This window comes from Pelophylax lessonae (assembly GCF_965119305.1).
Source record: "Pelophylax lessonae genome assembly, chromosome: 3".
NCBI classification, from domain to species: Eukaryota; Metazoa; Chordata; class Amphibia; order Anura; family Ranidae; genus Pelophylax; species Pelophylax lessonae.
The window spans coordinates 30,088,642-30,111,538 of record NC_138770.1 but is presented as its reverse complement, the minus strand read 5'-3'; the positions used below and the strand labels follow the sequence as shown (position 1 = coordinate 30,111,538).

The following is a 22,897-nucleotide window of genomic DNA, read 5'->3' as shown; positions in this document are numbered from 1 at the left end:
CTTGGGGGAATCAAAAATGGAGAAGGATCTGGGAGTCTTGGTTGATGATAGATTAGGCAACAGCATGCAATGTCAAGCGGCAGTTTCCAAAGCCAACAGAATATTAGCATGCATAAAGAAAGGGATGTATTCCAGAGATAAGACTATAATCCTTCCACTTTATAAAACTCTGGTCTGACCGCATCTGGAGTATTCTGTCCAGTTCTGGTCGCCAGTCCTCAGGAGGGATGTGTTGGAGCTGGAGAGAGTCCAGAGAAGGGCAACTAAACTGATTAGGGGGTTGGAGGACCTTAACTATGAAGAGCGGCTGCAATCGCTCGATTTATTTTCCCTGGAGAAGAGACGTCTGAGAGGGGACATGATAGCAATTTATAAATATCGTAATGGGGATCTCAGCTTAGAAAAAAAACTGTTCATTCGAAGGAATTGCATGAGGACTCGAGGACATACAATGCGATTAGAGGAGAAGCGTTTTAACCTCAGGCAACGAGGAGGGTTCTTTACTGTTAAGGCTACAAGATTGTGGAATTGTCTACCACAAGAGGTGGTTTCTGCGGGTAGTATGGTGACTTTCAAAAGACTCTTAGACTTACAACTCAAGGATCAGGACATTAAGGGATATGTTAGATGATTACAGCCACACAAACCTACACAGGTTGAACTGGATGGACTATTGTCTTTATTCAACCTCACCTACTATGTAACTATATGTAACAACAAAAATAATAAAAAAAATAAAAAAAAAGAAGAAAAAAATAATTAACTATTAAATAAATGATTATTAAACAAATTGGATATATATTATATTGGATATTTGAGGTGGGGTGGTTTGGGGGGGGTTGTGTTAAGTAAGGTCGGTGGAGGTGGGGGCACAGGGGGAAGAGAGGGGTGTGGGGGGGAAGGGGGAGAAAGAGATGGGGGGAGGGGGGGCTGGGGTGTGGAAGGAGGAGGGGGGGACAAAATACTTACAAATGAATGGGAGAAATTTGAATGACTAACAATGAAAAAGAGAGGGGAAACCTGAAATGATAAATGGTAACATTAGAGGAGAAGTATACAAGGGATAAATAAGGCTGTTATATAATGGTATGGACATCTAATTCTTCATTCAACCCATTAGGGCTAAGGGAATCTAAAGTGTAAATCCAAAATGTTTCCCGTTCACAAAGCAATGTGAAACGTTCAGCTGCAGGTAGGATATTGGGTATAGATTCTAACACCCAGACCCGTAGGCCCGAGGTGGAACATTGATTAAATTCTATAAAATGGCGGGACACACTATGCTTATTGCTTCCTGTCTCTATAAAACGTCTATGTCGACAGAAGCGTTGTCTCAAGGGGCAAATGGTTCGCCCTACATGCAAAAGATGGCATTGGCAGGTGAGACAGTAAATTACGTGGTCGGTGGAGCAGTTGTGGAAATTGTCGAACCGGTAAGTTTTCCCTTTTTGTGTAAAGGACTTTTGTCCATGCTGGACAAATTCGCACATTTTACAGCGAGGTTTTTTACACTGAAACATGCCTATGAGGGGTATGAGGCAGAGAGGGTTGGACTTGGGGGGCTTAAGTTGACTAGGAGCAATTTTGTTTTTTAGGGACAGAGCTCGGAGGTATGTGATGCAAGGGTTTTCGCGGATACTAGAGGAGAGGAGGGGGTCTTGTTTCAAAATATTCCAATGTCTGGAAAAAATATTTTCCATGCTTTTGTATTGGCCATGGAACCGGGTAATGAAGCAGATGGTGGTGTTGGTGGGATCCTGTTCCTTTTTGGGAGGTTTACCAGGTAGGTAGGTGTTATACGCCTGTTCAATAAGTGATTTGGGATAGCCTTTTTCTATGAATTTGGTTGTGAGGTGGTTACTTTGGGAGATGTAGTCTGAGTCTCTCGTGCAAGTTTGTCTGAGGCGACAGAACTGGCCTTTGGGTATGTTGTTAACCCATCGGGGATGATGACAGCTTGTAAAGTGTAAATATGAGTTCCCTGCTGTGGGTTTACTGTAATTCCGGGAAAAGATGGTGGGACCGTCATGGCCTAGTTCAAGGTCTAGGAAGGCCAGATGTTCGTGGAGCCAGACATGGGTGAAAGATAGGCCAAGAGAGTTGTTGTTACAGTGTGAAACAAAATCATTAATGGTGGAGGATGGGCCGTCCCAAATGATGATTATGTTGTCTATGTAGTGACCATAAAAGATGAGATTTTGTGTGTAGGGGTTGTTATGCCAGATATGTAAGGTTTCCCAGAAACCCATAGTCAAATTGGCGTATGAAGGAACACAAAGTAATTATGGGTTAAGCAGAAGGAGGTGGCGTCTAGGATGAAGGTGGCTTGGTTAATATTGATAAAGTTGTCAAGGGCTAAAAAGTGTTGCAGGGCTCTTAGACCAACTGGGTGTGGTATGGACGTGTACAGAGAATTGACGTCCAAAGAGAGCCAAAGGTAATTCTTGTCCCAGGAGTATGGGGATAATAATTCCAAAAGGTGGGTGGAGTCTCGTATATATGAAGGAAGGGATTGTGCTAGAGGCTGTAAGAAGACATCTCGTGATGCTGTCCATAGATGCCACTATGGGCTTACCAGGAGGATGCTGGAGGTTTTTGTGGACTTTTGGTAGATGGTAGAAGTAAGGGGTTTTGTAATAGTCTTTTTTCAGGAAGGAGACTTCTTTCGATTCAATGACTTGCAGTTGATGGGCTGTGGCAATGAGCTGTTCAGCCTCTATTTAGAATTGTGATAGTGGGTCTTTTGTTAATTTTTGATATGTGTTGGTGTCAGAAAGAAGTCTGTAGGCTTCAGCCACATAATGGGCTTTGTTCTGAATTACAATACCTCCACCCTTATCTGCAGGTTTGATTATGATGTCTGGGTTGTTGGTGAATTTTTTGAGGGCAAGTCACTCGCCATGACTCAAATTATGGGAGGGGCGCTGGAGAGGGGACTGTTTGCATAATATTTGTAGATCTGAAAAGACCACTCTATAAAAGGCTTCAATATAGGGGCCTTTAGAGCAGGTTGGGTAAAAGGTAGACTTAGGGTGTAGGCTGGTGTGTTGGACCGGAGGGGAGGTAGAGGGATGTTGTGTGTACAGGTATAGTTCAGGGTCTAAGTCACTAGGGATAATGTCCGTATGGGTTGCATCATCATATGTGCTTAGCAGACTGCACAAGAGATTGGTGTGATCAGGAGAGAGGGCATTAGTGCCAGCATGTTCAGTGGGAAAAGGTTCCAGGATTTTTTTCTTTGATTGGATGTTGAAATGTCTGGTCAGTGTGAGCTTGCGTATAAATTTGTGGAGGTCTTTAAAGAGCAAGAAGGAATTGGGAACAGTGGTAGGTGCAAAACTAAGACCTTTACTAAGAAGGGAGGTATCCTGCGGGGAAAGAGGGGAAGATGATAAATTGAAAATCTTCACAGTTTCCGGAGTTTAGTGTTGGAAGGGCTTGGTTCTACATCCACCTCTGCACCCTCGTCTATGAACTTTCTTTTTTGGCGTGTTTTGCGGAAGGGGCCTTGGCCCAAAAAAGAAATCGGTGGACCATTGGATGAGGTGGGTATGTCTCCCGGTAGGACATCCCCAATCAGTATGGGTGGGCGAGCAGATGTGGGGATAGGTGTATTGGTTCCAGACTGTAGCGGAATAGAGGGGATAATAGGAGTAGGGAGACCTTGTAGGCCAGATGTTGATGCCACTATGGGCAATGAGGTGGTGGGTGAAGATGATGATTCACGTATGGGTAATGTAGTGTCATTCTTTTTGTTGTGATAAACTTTTGATTTGGGAGGAGGACAAGGGTCAGTATTACTTTTTTTGTTATTGTTGATATGGTTGGTGTTGTTCTGATAGGGTTTCATTTTTTTTTTTTTTTTTAAAGCCCGTGGTGTGTGAAACACACTCAAAAGACTTACACCCGGTGCATAAAAAAGTGCACACACGCAAACGTGGACACACAAAAAGTGCACAAGGCGTACACATGGCCCTCCTCCGAAGAGGAAGGGCCCTGACCCTGATCCCCCGGGGCGCGAAGCTCCTGACAGGGACTGAGGTACTCACTTTGGTCCACCCAGCCGAAGCCGGGCAGACCCCATTCTTCAGGGGGACTGCCGAAACAGCCCACCCCGAGTACTAGGTGGGGCTCCCCCGAAGGGAGACCCCATGGGAGAGGGCGAACTAAGCCAAAAGGCCATATCCACCCCCTCCCAAGACTTACAGGGCAGGCCCGAGGACCTACGCCATCAAAGTCGTGCAAAAGTGCTCAACCAAAAGGGACAAACGTGACACACAACAAAGAAAAAACAGAGTGGGGAAAAGGGAAGTGGAGAAGTGCTGGGTAGTGCCTAAGTGCAAGACCTCGGCAGGCCCCCCGGGTTTCATGATAGGTCGGTGGGGTGGTGGCCGAGGGATGGGGCGTAGGAGTGGAGGAATGGATGCTGTGGTATTGGGTGGTGGTGGACGATGGGATTTGTCATGGTGACTCTGAGGGAGGTTGTTATGGTGCCCTAGCAGGGGTGGTAATGGTTTATTTTGTTTCCAAGAAAAGGTTTTGTTTTTCTGGTAATCGTCCAGATCTTGCTTAAATTTGCCTAATTTGGTAGAGATGAGAAGGTCCTCTTTCTTTTTAGTATTCTTTTTGAGGATGTCAAGCCAGGAATAGGGAACGTGTTGTTCTTTAGAGATGATTTCTTGAGTTAGGATTTGAATATGGTGGACGGTTTCATCATATTTGATGAGCCTCTGTGAGGTGAGTATACCCAGAAACTTGGCTGTGCAGAATTCTGCTATATTCTTCCAATCTTTGGTGAGTGGGGTCCAAAAATGAACATGTGGTGAGGACTCTGAGACCTCGTGGTGAGATTTTGCTTGATATGTATTTTTTGAGAAAAAATTGATCCCACCAATGTGTATTGGCTGTATGTATCAACCTCTCTAGTTTTTTTGTCTGTATTAATCAGCCCACAGTGTTGCCCTTTTAAATACTTGTTGCCCTGTTTAATTGTCCAGGACACGCCCCAGCATTTGCATATAAAAGACACTCTCTCTCCCTATGTTATTCACTTCAACTGAAGAAGGAGTGCACATGCCCTGCCCGGGCCCTCGTGCAGACTCCGAAACGCGTCTTGAAGCTCCCTCAGCCATCTTGCCAGTTTCCTGCCGCTGACGTCAGACGCCTTCCGGTTCCCTCCACAGCCGCATTTTTCTGATCTCCCCGACGCACACAGCCAGCTGGTCTGGTGCTCTGCACCTGAGGCACCCCGGATTGTGTGGACCCCTCTCACCATCGTAGGACCTGACGGACGCTTTTATCCTTACTTTAATGTAAGTATTTATGTCATAATAAATCATAATCTTGCACTCAAGTGGCACTCTTCCCTCCTCCTTTATAAAGTCCTAAAGTGCAACAAATCACATCGGTGCTTGTATGAAGGATCCCACTTCAGCAAGTAAATACAACGGCAAAAAGGTGCTTGTTTTAAAAGGTGCAGGTGTTCCCCTTACCAGACGGGTGAAAATAAGGTGCAATGAAATCTCCAAACTAATATAATTGCAGTGATAAGGATAGACCAGCTCTGCCCACCTCGTGAACAGTCAAGAGTATATACTCTTACCAGATCCGATTATGGCATGGATATAAATAACCACTGGATATCCTTTCACCAACGACTGTGTATCTAATGGATGTTCCCCCAGTTGTAGCTTCCTGTTGTCCCGTGAAGGTGAAAAACTTTCCCCCCGGTAATGCTCCTCTGCTGCTTCTTTCAGAAATGTCTTCTATTACATTTCTGAAAGAAGCAGCAGAGGAGCATTACCGGGGTGAAGTGGAACTAAATGTATTGGATATTTCAAACTTTTTTAACAAATAAAAAACTGAAAAATTGGGCGTGCAAAATTATTCAGCCCCCTTAAGTTAATACTTTGTAGCGCCACCTTTTGCTGCGATTACAGCTGTAAGTCGCTTGGGGTATGTCTCTATCAGTTTTGCACATCAAGAGACTGAAATTTTTTCCCATTCCTCCTTGCAAAACAGCTCAAGCTCAGTGAGGTTGGATGGAGAGCGTTTGTGAACAGCAGTTTTCAGTTCTTTCCACAGATTCTCGATTGGATTAAGGTCTGGACTTTGACTTGGCCATTCTAACACCTGGATATGTTTATTTGTGAATCATTCCATTGTAGATTTTGCTTTATGTTTTGGATCATTGTCTTGTTGGAAGACAAATCTCCGTCCCAGTCTCAGGTCTTTTGCAGACTCCATCAGCTTTTCTTCCAGAATGGTCCTGTATTTGGCTCCATCCATCTTCCCTGTCCCTACTGAAGAAAAGCAGGCCCAAACCATGAGGCTGCCACCACCATGTTTGACAGTGGGGATGGTGTGTTCAGGGTGATGAGCTGTGTTGCTTTTACGCCAAAAATAACGTTTTGCATTGTTACCAAAAAGTTCGATTTTGGTTTCATCGGACTAGAGCACCTTCTTCCACATGTTTCGTGTGTCTCCCAGGTGGCTTGTGGCAAACTTTAAACAACACTTTTTATGGATATCTTTAAGAAATGGCTTTCTTCTTGCCACTCTTCCATAAAGGCCAGATTTGTGCAGTAAACGACTGATTGTTGTCCTATGGACAGAGTCTCCCACCTCAGCTGTAGATCTCTGCAGTTCATCCAGAGTGATCATGGGCCTCTTGGCTGCATCTCTGATCAGTCTTCTCCTTGTATGAGCTGAAAGTTTAGAGCAGGGGTCTTCAAACTATGGCCCTCCAGTTGTTGAGGAACTACAATTCCCATCATGCCTAGTCATGTCTGTGAATGTCAGAGTTTTACAATGCCTCATGGGATGTGTAGTTCCGCAACAGCTGGAGGGCCGTAATTTGAGGATCCCTGGTTTAGAGGGACGGCCAGGTCTTCCTAGATTTGCAGTGGTCTGATACTCCTATTTCAATATTATCGCTTGCACAGTGCTCCTTGGGATGTTTAAAGCTTGGGAAATCTTTTTGTATCCAAATCCGGCTTTAACCTTCTCAACAACAGTATCTCGGACCTGCCTGGTGTGTTCCTTGTTCTTCATGATGCTCTCTGCGCTTTAAACGGACCTCTGAGACTATCACAGTGCAGGTGCATTTATACGGAGACTTGATTACACACAGGTGGATTCTATTTATCATCATTAGTCATTTAGGTCAACATTGGATCATTCAGAGATCCTCACTGAACTTCTGGAGAGAGTTTGCTGCACTGAAAGTAAAGGGGCTGAATAATTTTGCACGCCCAATTTTTCAGTTTTTTATTTGTTAACAAAGTTTGAAATATCCAATAAATTTCGTTCCACTTCATGATTGTGTCCCACTTGTTGTTGATTCTTCACAAAAAATTACAGTTTTATATCTTTATGTTTGAAGCCTGAAATGTGGCAAAAGGTCGCAAAGTTCAAGGGGGCCGAATACTTTCACAAGGCACTGTATGTATATTCATTGCTCATTCATTAATTATATATAGAATTTTGGTCATATTCCATTCTTCAAATGTGGGTCCATCATCATACATTTTTTAATGCATTTCTCAATATACTTTTTAATATATTTTTTAATATGTGGCCCTTACTGACACATTGATCCTTGAGTCATAATTATCCCACCATATTTTCTAGACCTAGATTTTTCTAGATGGTGTTATACTGTGTTTCTTGATGTCATATACTGTCATTTTATTTTTAAATATGTATACATATATATGTATGCTATGTTCTATTCCAACAGGGCTAACGGTATCCAGCACTGATTTCCGTTGTTTATAGTCTTATCCAGGCCCTTATTCTGCTCCCCCTCCCACTTGTTTCCGCTTCCTTTTCCATATATAAGACTTGCTTTTAGACTCTCCGGCTATCCTACACTTGACAAAAGAGCGCTCCATGCCTGATGAGAGCCGTGCGCGAGCTCTGAAACGCGTCGTGTAATCCATTGCCTCCTGTGACGTCATGCAGCGTACGCTGCGTTCCAGCTTGGTCCTTGGTGCCCAGCCGTATCCGGAAGATGGACGATTCCCTGCACAGTGTCGTTCCGCCCTTCAGACTGGCTCTTGGCGTTTCCACTCTCCGGGACCCCTGGATCTACATTAGACTTACCACTGGATTTTCCATAGCTTGTCACACTCCTTTACCATGCGAGTTGCTATTATTATGTATTTGATACCCTTCAATAAATGCTGCACTTAGAGGCGCTCTGTTTGTTTTCTCTTGCATTATCCCACAGCACCGACTTCCCTGTGTTTTATTGAGCAGCCCTTACAGCAGCAACTGGACTTTGTCTGTTTTACACCTGTTGGACTTATTATCCCTTTGTATTCAGTCCACAGATTGTCCTTGTCCCCTATCACTTGCATTTGAGCAATATTTCTGGTCCAAGTTTTAGCATATAGTTACCAACCCCTTATCAGCTTAAACCTAGAGTGCTTGTTTTTTTCTTGTAACTGAACATTTATGGGGGTGGGGTCTTATGGGGGAGGAACGAGGGCAGGGCTACCCAAATGTATCCTGCCATGGACATCTGTCAGGAAAGCACATTATGGCCACTAGATGGAACTTAACATTATAGGAAATCCCAATTCACCATGACTGGGGGAATGCGGGTCACATTTCATCAACACATTTATAACAACCAGATCTGTAAGTGTTTGTGAAATCTTCCCACACAAAATGTACTCAGCCAATGAAAGGTAAGGACTCCATTTTTATTTTTCTACTGCTATCAATGGCCAACACGGGACAACACTTCATCCATGTCTTTGGTGATCTCTGATCTCCTTATGAAGTGTTTCTCACATGATGAAGATCAGCCATGGAGTATATCTGAGGTGTATATCAGGGTGTGCTTCTTCCCCACATGTCCACCAACATTCATATAGAAGACATTTCCCGCACTCAAGGCACTAATACACCTCCAGGGTTGTGTGGGACCCTGATGTACAGGAAGACAGGACTTCAGTGAGGAACAATTCCCTCACTCAGGACAGGAATACAGTTTCTCGCCCGTGTGAGATCTCTGATGTTTGTAAAGACTGGACATCTGTATAAAACATTTACCGCACTCAGGACAGGAATACGGCTTCTCACCAGTATGCGATGTCTGATGTGTGGAAAGATAGGACTTCTGTGAAAAACATTTTCCGCACTCAGGACAGGAATACGGCTTCTCACCAGTGTGCGATCTCTGATGCTTGGAAAGAGCAGACTTGCCTGAAAAACATTTCCCGCACTGATGTCTGGAAAGATGGGACTTCTGTGAAAAACATTTCCCGCACTCAGGACAGGAATACGGCTTTTCCCCCGTGTGCAATCTCTGATGTGTGTAAAGATGGGGCTTCTGTGCAAAACATTTCCCACACTCAGGACAGGAATACGGCTTCTCACCCGTGTGAGATCTCTTATGTGTGGAAAGTTCAAACTTCAGTGAAAAACATTTCCCGCACTCAGGACAGGAATGCGGCTTCTCCCCGGTGTGCCATCTCTGATGTGTGGAAAGATGGGACTTCTGTGCAAAACATTTCCCACACTCAGGACAGGAATACGGCTTCTCCCCTGTGTGAAATTTCTGATGTGTGGAAAGATTGGACTTGCATGAAAAACATTTCCCACACTCAGGACAGGAATACGGCTTCTCACCCGTGTGCAATCTCTGATGTGTGAAAAGATAGGACTTCTTTGAAAAACATTTCCCACACTCAGGACAGGAATACGGCTTCTCACCAGTGTGCGATCTCTGATGTGTGGAAATATAGGACTTCTTTGAAAAACATTTCCCACACTCAGGACAGGAATACGGCTTCTCACCAGTGTGCGATCTCTGATGCGTGGAAAGACAGGACTTCTTTGAAAAACATTTCCCACACTCAGGACAGGAATACGGCTTCTCACCAGTGTGCGATCTCTGATGTGTGGAAAGACAGGACTTCTTTGAAAAACATTTCCCACACTCAGGACAGGAATACGGCTTCTCACCAGTGTGCAATCTCTGATGTGTGGAAAGATTGGACTTCTGTGCAAAACATTTCCCGCACTCAGGACAGGAATAGGGCTTCTCACCGGTGTGAGATCTTTTATGCACATTAAGATTGCCTTTCAAACTGAAACTCTTCCCGCATTCAGAACAGGAGAACCTCTTATCTGTTGTAAGGACGGCACCGTCCCTCAAAGCCTGAGGTTCCTCAGGATAAGAGGAATACAATGGTCCAGCACTGTCCCTCACAGTCTGAGGCTCCTCAGGATAAGAGGAATATGATGGTCCATCTACACTGTGTGGTGCCGTATGGACATTTGAGGTACCCGGGTTTTCTCCTGGACTATACTGTGTGATGTCCTCATCTTCTACTTTACAGTCTGGAGACAAAGTGAGACAATCCTCTGAGGTTTTCCTCATCTCCCGTCCATCTACTAAAATAAAAATACAAAGATTATTACTAGACATCAGCAGATTGGTTCCCCTAAACCAGGATCAGCCCACATCAGACAGCTTTGTCTCTGAGGATCTTACAATTCCACCCTCAAGGTAACTAGTAAATGGGTCCTCTGATCTCCAACCAGTTCATTTCTTTATTCATGGACCTTAGTCAGAGAGTGAGGAAACAACGAGAAGTGTCTTTTATAGGAGTGACAGTGATGAGGGGATTATAGGATGAGTGTCCTATGGGTGAGAGACTATACAGACATATCCCTCCACCCGGCACAGCCAGCAAATAACAGAGCAAGTAACCCCGGGAGAATTCTTCTGTCAGAGATCTTGCTAGACCCAGGCATGGGGCAGAAGACCCAAGGTTCATACCCCAGGTGCTTAGGCTGAGCAACGTCTATGGTGAACATCAACATCTTGCTGCCAGCTGAACCCCAGAATCTCCATCAATCCAGTCTAGAGACATAAATTGTGTCTGCAGCACAGAGAAGGAAGATTATCCGAGAGAAAAACAGGAATACAGGAGGGGGAACACAGCTCAGGAAAGTGACCAGGGTATTACAGGCTGATATCACCCAGTCCCCACCCTACTCTGGACCAATCAGTGAGCATTATGGGTGGAGGAATGTATTTAGTGGTAATGGCCCACCTGTGCTGATCTCTGTAGGAGTGTCCTCCTCTATAAATGTCCCCGTTAGTCCATCCTCCTCCATAGACTGCTGATCATCCCTCACATACCTCTCTTCTTCTTCTGCTTTAACCTCAAATTCTATATCGATTGGATCTCCACTCTAAACCAAGAAAATGAGAGCGAATATCATCTGTAAGATATAAGCTTACATAAAAAACACACACATCCCTTCCACAAGTCCATTTTGTAGATACTCCATCCCACCAACCTTGTAATAGTGAAGGATGGTGTGACTTTCCTGTGTGGAATCCTGGGAATAGAGAGGACGGGGACATCTCTCTGGTGGGTTTCTGTAGCTGGATGACTCTACCATGGTGTCCTGGTACAGATCTTTGTGTACTTCCTCTATGACCCCATCCTCATCATCCTCCTCTTTTATCTCATCTTTAACCTCAACTTTAGAATCTCTCAGGTTTCCACTCTGAATATATAATAAAAATAACATCAATTGTAACAATGCAGATAATGTACAGATCCTAATCAGAGGCGGCTCTCTAATTAGGCGATTTAGACGGCCACCTAAGGCCTCGCGCTTAAAGGGGCCTCGCGGCCGCCTTTCTGCCCAGTAAATAATATAATTATTATATTATGAAGTTGTAACTTTGGCCGCCGGCGGCTGCATCCACATTGCTGAGGCGCCGGCGCTAGTATGCAGGAATAAAAATCGGACCCGCACTCACATCGCGGTTTTACCCGTGTGTGCTGTGCTGCGGGTCTTCTCCTCCTGCAATCATCCAATGGATAGCGATGACGTCGCAACGTGGCGTAACTCCTCCCCTGAATTCTCCCGCCTGCAGTACCAGGAGAAGAGAAGAGCAGAAGAGAGAAAAAGGTAAGGACAGAAGGAGCGGGTGTGTGACCTAAATGAAATACCACCCCACCACCATCCATCCACAATTCTTTACATGGCCAGCCGAGGCAGTAGTTCCTTGAAGTTGTAGCAGCAGCCCTAATATTTGTAATTTTGATGGGGGCACTGTTCACTCTGCAATGGATGGGGGCACTGGTCACTCTGCACTGTTGGGGTCACTGGTCACTCTGCATTGGATGGGGGCACTGGACACTCTGCATTGGATGGGGGGCACTGGACACTCTGCATTGGATGGGGGGCACTGGACACTCTGCATTGGATGGGGGGCACTGGACACTCTGCATTGGATGGGGGGCACTGGACACTCTGCATTGGATGGGGGGCACTGGTCACTCTGCATTGGATGGGGGGAACTGGTCACTCTGCATTGGATGGGGGAACTGGTCACTCTGCATTGGATGAGGGAACTGGTCACTCTGCATTGGATGAGGGAACTGGTCACTCTGCATTGGATGAGGGAACTGGTCACTCTGCATTGGATGAGGGAACTGGTCACTCTGCATGGATGAGGGAACTGGTCACTCTGCATGGATGAGGGAACTGGTCACTCTGCATTGACGGGGGCACTGGTCACTCTGCATTGACGAGGGCACTGGTCACTCTGCATTTACGAGGGCACTGGTCACTCTGCATTGACGGGGGCACTGGTCACTCTGCATTGACGAGCGCACTGGTCAATCTGCATTGACGAGGGCACTGGTCACTCTGCATTGACGAGGGCACTGGTCACTCTGCATTGACGAGGGCACTGGTCACTCTGCATTGACGAGGGCACTGGTCACTCTGCATTGACGGGGGCACTGGTCACTCTGCATTGATGGGGGCACTGGTAACTCTGCATTGATTGGGGCACTGGTAACTCTGCATTGGATAGGGGCACTGGTCATTCTGCATTGTTGGGGCACTGGTAACTCTGCATTGGATAGGGACACTGGTCACTCTGCATTGTTGGGGACACTGGTCACTCTGCAATGTTGGGGGCACTGGTCACTCTGCAATGTTGGGGGCACTGGTCACTCTGCAATGTTGGGGGCACTGGTCACTCTGCATTGATGGGGGCACTGGTCACTCTACATTGATGGGGGCACTGGTCACACATTTGTGTTCCTGACCCTATAGTGTTCTTTTACTAAACTGTTGACAACTTTTTTTTCACTTTTAGGAGACACCAACAAGAATAACTGAGTAGTCAGCTACACACTTTATATCTATACCCAATGTTTGTGTATAGATATTTTGTAGAATAATTTAATTACAAAAATAAGATTCAAAGAGCTGTGAATACGGAGGTTCTGAAATTAATATTTGCCTTAAAATATGCAATTTATACAGTTAATTTTAATATCGCCTGCTTATTTATTTTTTATCCTGCGTAGGGGGCCTTATATTTGAATTTTGCCTAAGGCCTCCAAAAGTCTAGAGCCACCTCTGATCCTAATGATACTATCCGTGATTGTTGCTCATCTACCTGATGATGTTGAGGGATGGTGTGACCTTCCCGTGTGGAATCCCAGGAATACAGAGGACGGGGACATCTCTCTGGTGGGTTCCCATTACTGGATCCATCTGTAGGAAACACACACACACTGTCGGGGACCATAAACCAGACGAAGACAGAAAGTACAGTTAAAAAAAAAAAAAAAAATCACACCTTTAATGAAATAGAAATAAAAAAAAAACAGTTCAGGAACGTAGTCAAAAACAGAAGCCGGGATTTGGATGCCAGAGCAGGTAATTCGAGGAGCCAGGGTCAAGAAACCAGAAGTCAGCATAGTCAGGAGCAAAGATCAGGAACAGGAATAGGAAGAGAAGTCAGCCAGGGCAAGTAACACACAGGAACACACTGGAGATCAAGACCAAGCAAGGGCAAGGAGGAAATTAGCTCAGCTACTTCAAAAGCAAAAAAGGGGCTGGCTGTAGGCTGGACTAATGAGGCAGGAAATGGTAAACAGGTGAGTCATTGTGGTAACAAGCGGCTGGTAGTTACCGGACAGCTAAGCAGCTTCTAAACACTGAAAGAAAAGAGCAGCTTGTTAACTAGCAGGAGCCCAGCCCTGACAGTACCCTCTTCCCCAACAATCCCTCCCCCTTGAGGGAGCACCAGACTTGAGGGAAAAATGTATATGGAAAGCCTGGAGCAGGGCAGGAGCATTTACGTCCGAGGATGAGACCTAAGAGCGTTCCCCTGGACCGTAACCCCTCTGTGAACTGAATATCCTATGTGTCCACTAAACCTATGGGAGTCAATGATCGATTTTATCTCATATTCCACATGGTTGTCAACCTTAAGCGGGCGAAGGCGTGGTACTGAGGTGATATAGCAATAACACGTAAGGAAACATGGAATACGTTGTAAATACAAACGTTGGAAGGAAGATCTAATGCGTAGGCCACAGTGTTAACATTATAGAGTATGCGGAAAGGCCCAATATATCGAGGTGCCAGTTTTAGTGAGGGAACACAGAATCAGAGGTAATGGGAAGACAGCCGGACCCTCTCCCAGCTTGGTAGGAGGGTGAAGGTAGGTATTGGCGGTCAGCATGGTATGTACCTCTCTCTGGAGTGTTGCAAGGATTCTTGGACCTGCACCCAAGTGGAACAGAGTTCCTGAATATGTTGCTCTAACGCAGAAATGCCTTGCGGAACACATGTATCAGGCAACATGGATGGCTGGAACTCATAGTTCACCATAAACTGAGATAATCAGGAGGCGGCATTGATGGTGCTATTGTGAGCAAACTCCACCCAAGGTAACAGGTCCCACCAGTGTTATGGTGGTCAGAAATATAGCAACGTAAGAACTGCTTCAAGGCTTGGTCGGCCCATTCTGCGGCCCCATTGGACTGTGGGTGATATGCAGAAAAGGAAAGCTGAAGGTGCACAAAAGGCTCACCAAAACTTGCGCGACACCAACTGGCTACCCCTGTCTGAGATGATAACTTTACGTAACCCATGTAACTGAAAGAACTCTCCAGTGAAAATGAATGCCAGTTCCTTGGACACAGGCAATAGGGGAACTTCTTTAGCGGAATGCAATGTGACAGTTTTGAAAAACGGTCAACCACCATAAAAATAACTGTGTTGCTATGGGAGTTGCGTAAATCCATAATAAAATCAATAGACAAGTGGATCCAAGGCCTCTCTGCACTGCGTATGGGTTGAAGGAGGCCCAGTGGAAGGTGTTGTGGTGTTTTATTCTGAGCACACACAGGACAAGCGGCTACAAAGTTGGTTTCATGAGCACAGAGACTAGGCCACCAGCATTGTTGAGACATAGGCCATATGTTTTAACAATATGTCCATACGCCGTTGATTTTTTCCTGGGTGCCCAGCTGTCTTAGGTGAATGGTAGGTCTGGAGGAAAATGATGCGGAGATTCTCGGGGACAAAGCAGCGGTCATGAGGTTTTCCAAGAGGAGAATGGATCTGAGAGGGCATCATTCTCTCACCCAAAGGTGAAGTAAGACTAGAAGTAAATAGCCAAAATGCAGTCCGAAAGGTATCACAGGAGTGGGAACAGACTCCATTTTGGAAGAGGAGAAAACTGCGGCAATAAGGCATCTGCTCTTATATTCTTTGTATCAGTTATGAATGAGACTATGTAATTGAAGCTTGACAGAAAAAGGTCCCACTGAGCCCTTCCAGGAGATAAACGTCTAGCCTCAGACAAGAATGAAAGCTTCTTATGGTCAGTAAAAATGAGGACGAGCACAGTAGTACCCTTGATGAGATGCCTCCCTTCTTTAAGAGTTAAAATTATGGCTAATAATTCTCTATCCCCAGTTTCAGAATTTCATTCTGCTAGAGACAATTTTTTAGAAAAGTAGCCACAAGGATGGATAGAACTCTCAGGGGTAGGAGGTTGAGACAGGAAAGCGCCTACTCCAGTCTCAGATGCATCAACTTCAAGAATGACGGGCAACATGGGATCAGGATGTTCCAGCACTGGAACTGCAGCAAAAGTGGCCTTGAAGGATTCAAAGTCTTTAATGGATTCCGGGGACCAATTCTGTGGGTTGCCCTCTTTTCTGGTCATACAGTATCAGTCAGGGGTTTGACCAGAAAAGAGAAATTACTCATAAATTTCTGATAATAATTGGCAAAGCCAAGAAAATGTTGTAGAGCACGTAGACCTTTGGGCCAAAGCCACTTTAGGACTGCAGATGGCTTCTCTAGGTCCATCGAAAACCTGGCAGCACAAATGACATAACCCAAAAATTGAACCTGTTCATGGAACTCGCACTTTTCCAACTTGCAATAGAGGTAGTGGGGGTTGCTGGTGCCTCAGGCCAAAGAAGAGTGGGACTTTACGGGCAAGTAAATGTATATACAAAAGAGTTAAATTATAAGAAGATAAATAATTTATTACATAATACTGGTAATAATATAATTACAACGGAACAATGGGTGATGAATGTGCTTGGGAAAAGAGCCCAAGTGTGAAGAAAAATAAAGACGATTCAAAAGAATCTGTGACAAGTGTGAATCTGGTGACATAAAACAAGGATTTTTTCTCTGTATTTCCAGTAGGTGTTCATAGGAAAAAAAGTTTCCAGAGATGAATCAAGAATTTCTGACGCGTTTCGGCTCTATCATAAGCCTTTTTCAAAGCGTTTGGTCACACAGTCTGTGATCTATAATAGTAACATTTGGGTTATTGAGAAATATCTCAAAGAAAATAAAGATATATCTGTAATAGTATTCTGAATACATACATGGGTATAGCCTCTATTTCTGCAAGAATGCTCCTATGTCCATTAGCAGTCACAACGGGAATCATGTGGAGCGTGTAGCCTGGGGTTATATACATAAGGGGATAATAGGTACTTTAAGTTTACAGGAGGTTACTTTTCCATTTATTATTTAAGCAAGGGTTCCTTCACTTACAGTAGGTATAGGCTGGTGGAGTGAGCTTTCTCCAAGGTCCTGGGGATTCTTTCCCCCCTCTCAGCCAAGTTCTTTATCTGCAGTATATGTAAGTACTGTTTTAATCTTTGTGTCCTGCACAGTGATTATCGTGACTTTTTTTACATGAGTGATTGGTGACATAGTTTTCTTTTTGAAAAAGAAGTGGATGCTAGAAAAGCATCCACTTACACTTACATTTGTCTGCAAATGACTCGGTTCGTTCAATAGTGGAGGTACTCCGTAGGCTGGCGCAGTCTTAGTCCGTCCTCTCCTCTCTCCACGAGAGAAGTGAGGATAGACGCTCGTTCCCCGGCCTTAAGAAGCCCTTCGCGCATGCGCACTGTGCGCTGCACGTATTAGGACTTCCGGTGAGCGTGACGTGGCGCCAGTAACTGCGCCTGCGCCAAGTGAATGCGCGCGCAGGTCGCGAGCCCGTCTATTAGACGCTCAGTGGCCGCCGACACGTAAGGGAGGGGCCTCCTTCTCCCGTAGGAGAACAAATTGGTCCCAGTTAACCGCTGCTGGTGCAGGGGCTTACCGTGCCGGGTGTGATTGCTGGGCATTTGATGAAGACAAAAAGGCAGAGATATGGCATATACCTGCAATTTCTCATAATACATTCCTAACACAAATGTGTAGTATTTGTGCATAGTTGCAAATGGAAATTTAACATAACATACGCAAAGGGAAAAGAAAAGAGAAGAATAATAATAATTAACAGCAGTTTTATATATAAAAAATCCACCACAGGTAAAAGTGGATAGGGGAGGATGTTCCCGATTACTGGATAATACCAGAAATCGCTCCAGGGTCATGTCTGCATGATATCAGACTAATTATTTGCTGAAGTGAAAATAGGGGATTTATTAAAAAAAAGCATGGTTTTATTACTTCAAACAGTTAGGCATTTTTGGGCAGACTGGGAAGACTGGCAGGTGCGGGGTCACAAAAAATGGGGGTATTTCAGAGATGTGATTCATAGATAATTAATCCGTTTCGCCAAATGCAAAACCTTCAAGGAACGGGCGAAAACTTTCGTTTTCATTTAGTCCGGGTGGTTGTGTGGCCCGGAGGCGTCTAATCCACCTCATTTCCATCTGTAGCAGTCTTTTATTCCAATCCCCCCTCGCTGAGGTATATGAATCCTTTCCAGTGCTATAAAGGTCACATTAGGCATTCTGTTTTTGTAATGGTGCGCTACGTGCCTGCCAAGGGGTAAATAAAAGTTGCATATCTGCATACTGTTGATATGTTTGTTTACCCGCTTGCCCAGTTCTTGTTTGGTTTTATGTCACCAGATTCACACTTGTCACAGATTCTTTTGAATCGTCTTTATTTTTCTTCACACTTGGGCTCTTTTCCCAAGCACATTTCCCAAGCACATCTAATTATATTATTACCAGTATTATGTAATAAATTATTTATCTTCTTATAATTTAACTCTTTTGTATATACATTTACTTGCCCGTAAAGTCCCACTCTTCTTTGGCCTGAGGCACCAGCAACCCCCACTATATTCAATATAGGGACGGTGGCAGAACCTACTCAATTATATGTGATCAAAACCCCCCCCCCCCCCCCCCCCATACTTGCAATAGAGGTTGCTTTCTCTCAACCTCTGTAGCACACGGGAAAGACATCTGTGTGGTGGTTCTCTAGGGATTTAGAATATATGAGAATATCATCCGGGTAAACCACCACACATTACGGCAGCATATCTCAGAGGACATTGTTAATAAAGTCCGGGAAAACTGCAGGAGCGTTGCAGAGACCAAAAGGGCATTACGAGGTATTCGTAGTGTCTGGTCCTAGTATTAAATTTTCATTCGTGGCCCTCATTATTCCTCACAAGATTGTATGCCCCTCGCAAATCGAGCTTAGTGAAGACCGTTGTTCCCTTGAGGCAGTCAAAAAATTCCGTTATCAATGGGATTGGATAATTATTTTTACCGGAAATGTAAATGAGACCCCTATAATCGATACAGAGACTCAGTTGACCACTTATTTTTTCACAAATAAAAAGCCAGCACCAGCAGAAGAGGATTTGCGGGTGAACCCCTGGGATAGTTGAATCGCAGCATACTTCTCCATTGCCTTCTCCTCTGAGACAGACAGCAGGTAAACCCGGCCACGAGGAGGAATGGCACCAGGGTTGAAGGTCAACTGTGCACTCAAAAGGCCGATGTGCCAAAATAGCGGCCTGACCTTTTTCAAAGAGGTCACAGAATTCATGGTACTCTTCTGGCAATAAAGAGACTGAAGACGTGCACATGATCTTAATCACTTTCTAAAAAGATGTATTAGTGCATTGTGGGGACCATGACAAAACCTCAGCATTACGGCAATTAAAAAAGGAATTGGGCCTCTGTAACCAAGGAAAACCAATGACAACTGGGTAATGAGGTAAGGAAATCACTAGGAATTTGAATTATCTCATGGTGAAGAGCCCCTACAGCCATGGTCAACTGAGTGGTTTCATGGGTCACATGGGCAGGCTGTAGAGGTCTCCCATCAAAAGCCTCAAGGGTAAGTGGGGAGGCACGAGGCTGCAGTGGTATCGGGTGCTTCACCAGAAAGTGCAGTTAAAATCACACCTTTAAGTAAATAGCAAAAATAAGAGTTCAGGAACGTAGTCAAAAACAGAAGCCGGGGTTTGGATGCCAGAACAGGTAATCAGAGGAGCAAGGATCAGGAAACCATAAGTCAGTTTAGTCAGGCGAAACAAATCAGGAACAGGTATCGGAAGAGAAGTCAGCCACGGCAAGTCATACACAGGAACACACTGGAGAGCATGGACCACGCAAGGGCAAGGAGGAAATGAGCAAAATGGGGCTGGCTGTAGACTGGACTAATGAGACAGGTAATGGTAACCAGGTGAGTCACTGTGGTATTGAGCGTCTGGCAATTAACCGACAGCTAAGCAACTTCTGAGCTCTGAAAGAAAAGAGCTGCTCGTTAAGTAGCAGGAGCCCAGCCCTGACACACAGTGACTGAAAACATTGTTTCTATGTGTTTATCAGATGATGGGGGATCTAGGTGTAGCCTCCGTACTGCTCTCTCCTTTACAATAAAGTCTCCTCTTACCCGGTGATGTGAGGGGCGGCTGATTCTCCATCATGACGTCCTTGTAGAGATCCTTGTGTCCTTCTAAATACTCCCACTCCTCCATGGAGAAATAGACAGTGACATCCTGACACCTTATAGGAACCTGACACACACAATGATACAGTCACCATCCAGACACATCCCTTGTCTGTTACTGGATAATGTCCCAGAATTCCCAGCACCGCTCACCTCCCCTGTCAGCAACTCCATCATCTTCTTGGTGACTTCTAGAATCTTCTGCATGTTGTGTCTCTCAGGTTTTAAGGAGTCACATGGAGGCACTGTGATGGTCATATGATCACCTGACTTCAGGAGAGGAAATCTCTGTATTGGAGAACCAATAGGAATATCATGTTAGAATCCCAGAATCCTCCTCACCTCTCCGGTCAGGTCTATGTTTTATCAATAGAGATAAGAGTGATGTCATGTGACCTCCCAGAATCCTCCTCACCTCTCCAGTCAGGTCTGTGTTTTATTAATAGAGATAAGAGTGATGTCATGTGACCTCCCAGAATCCTCCTCACCTCTCCAGTCAGGTCTGTGTTTTATTAATAGACATAAGAGTGATGTCATGTGACCTCCCAGAATCCTCCTCACCTCTCCGGTCAGGTCTGTGTTTTATTAACCACTTGCAGACCGCACACAGTATATTTACTGCGGCAGTCAGCCCCTCACAGGCAAAGAGACATAAGACTACGTCGCTAGCCTGTGAGGCTCTAGGGGGTGAGCGCGCGCCGCCGGAGGTGCGCTCCCACCCCCGCTCGCTCCTTCACATCCCCGCGCGTGTGACCGGCGGACCCGATGTCCGCCGGCCACTCGCGATCTCCCGGTGGAGAGGGAGAAAGGCAGGCGGCTGATGTAAACAAAGCCGCCTGTCCTTCTCCCTGATCTAACTGCAGAGATCATACTGTCCTGCTGCTATGTAGGATCGTATATCTCTGTTGTTACACCACTAGCCACACCCCTTGACAGTTAGAAGCACGCCCCTAGGGACACACTTAACCCCTGCATATTAATAAAGTTAACCCCTTCCCTGCCATATGCATATGTATAGCACTGATTACTGTAGTAATGTCACTGGTACCCCCAAAAGTGTAAAAAAAAAGTTAAGTCAAGGGTCCGATCTGTCCGCCGCAATGTCGCAGTCCCGCAAAAAAAATTTGCAGATCGCCGCCATTACTCGTTAAAAAAAAAAAAACAACAAAAATCTTTCCCTTAGTTAGTAAACGCAATAACTTTTGCGCAAACCAAACAAAATACGCTTATTGCGATTTTTTTTAACAAAAATATGTAGCAGAAAACAAATTGGCCTAAAATGTTAAAAAGTTTTGATTTTTACATTTTTTTTGGGGGGGGGGGGATTTCATATAAAAAAAATGTGAAAAATATTGTTATTTTTGCAAAATTTACGCTCTTTTTTTGTTTATGGCGCAAAAAGTAAAAATCGCACAGGTGATCAAATGCCACCAAAAGAAAGCTCTGTTTGTGGGAAAAAAAAGATGTCAATTTCGTTTAGGTACAGCGTCGTACGACTGCGCAATTGTCCGTTAAAGTCAGGCAGTGCCGAATCGTGAAATAGGACCTGGTCAGGAAGGGGGTAAAATCTTCTGGGGCTTAAGTGGTTAATAGAGATAAGAGTGATGTCATGTGACCTCCCAGAATCCTCCTCACCTCTCCGGTCAGCAGGTAGATGATCTCCAGGGTGAGGTTTAGTATCTTCTCAGTCATGTGACTCCGGTCCTCCTCCATCCTCATTGGTGGCTTCATTTGATCTATGTTGGTTTCTGTCTAGACAGGTAAGAAAGATAACTGATAATGATTATACACTGCTCAAGAAAATGAAAGGAATACTTTTTAATCAGAGTATAGAATCAAATCAAGTAAACTCCTAGAATACTGATCTGGTCAGTTAAGTAGCAGTGGGGGTTGTTAATCAGATTCCGCTGCTTTCGTTTTAATTGAAATTACCAGGTGCACTAGATGGGCAACAATGAGACAACCCCCACAACAGGAATGGTTTTACAGGTGGAGGTCAATAAAAAAATTTTCCCTACTCATCTTGTCACTAGTTTTGTTGCTTTTGGCTAGGGTCAGGGTCACTATTGGTAGCACGAGGCCATACCTGGACCCTTTAGAGGTTGCACAGGCAGTCCAACTCCTCCAGGATGGCCCATCAATACGTCCCATTGTCAGAAGGTTTGCTGTGTCTCCCAGCACAGTCTCAGGAGCATGGAGGAGATTCCAGGAGACAGGCAGTTACTCTAGGAGAGCTGGACAGGGCCAAAGAAGGTCCTTAACCCATCAGCAGGACCGGTATCTGCTCCTTTGTGCAAGGAGGACCAGGATGAGGACTGCCAGAGCCCTACAAAATGACCTCCAGCAGGACACTGGTGTGAATGTCTCTGACCAAAAAATCAGAAACAGACTTCATGAGGGTGGTCTGAGGGCCCGACATCCTCTAGTGGGCGCTGTGCTCACTGCCCGGCACTGTGGAGTTCAATTGACATTTGCCATTGAACACCAGAATTGGCAGCTCCACCACTGGCACCCTGTGCTTTTCACAGAGCAGGTTCACCCTGAGCACATGTGACAGACATGAAAGGGTCTTGAGAACATTATGCTGCCTGTAACATCATTCAGCATGACCGGTTTGGTTGTGGGTCAGTGATGGTCTGGGGAGGCGTATCCATGGAGAGATGCACGGATCTCTACAGGCTAGACAATGGCACCCTGACTGCCATTAGGTATTGGGATGAAATCCTTGGACCCACTGTCAGACTCTATGCTGGTACAGTGGGTCCTGGGTTCCTCCTGGTGCACGACAATGCCCGGCCTCATGTGGTGAGAGTATGCAGCCAGTTCCTGGAAGATGAAGGAATTGATACCACTGAATGGC

General features: G+C 45.2%; 1 protein-coding gene across 1 annotated transcript in view; it reads right to left on the bottom strand.

The window, feature by feature from the left end:
* LOC309550684 (uncharacterized protein) overlaps window positions 1-22,897 on the bottom strand; it is a 1,024,308-nt gene that overhangs the window by 879,994 nt on the left and 121,417 nt on the right. The window contains exon 4 of the mRNA XM_082251019.1: window positions 9,514-10,136. Within this exon, the coding sequence (XP_082107145.1) occupies window positions 9,514-10,136 (623 nt within the window). The remainder of the gene's footprint in view (window positions 1-9,513; window positions 10,137-22,897) is intronic.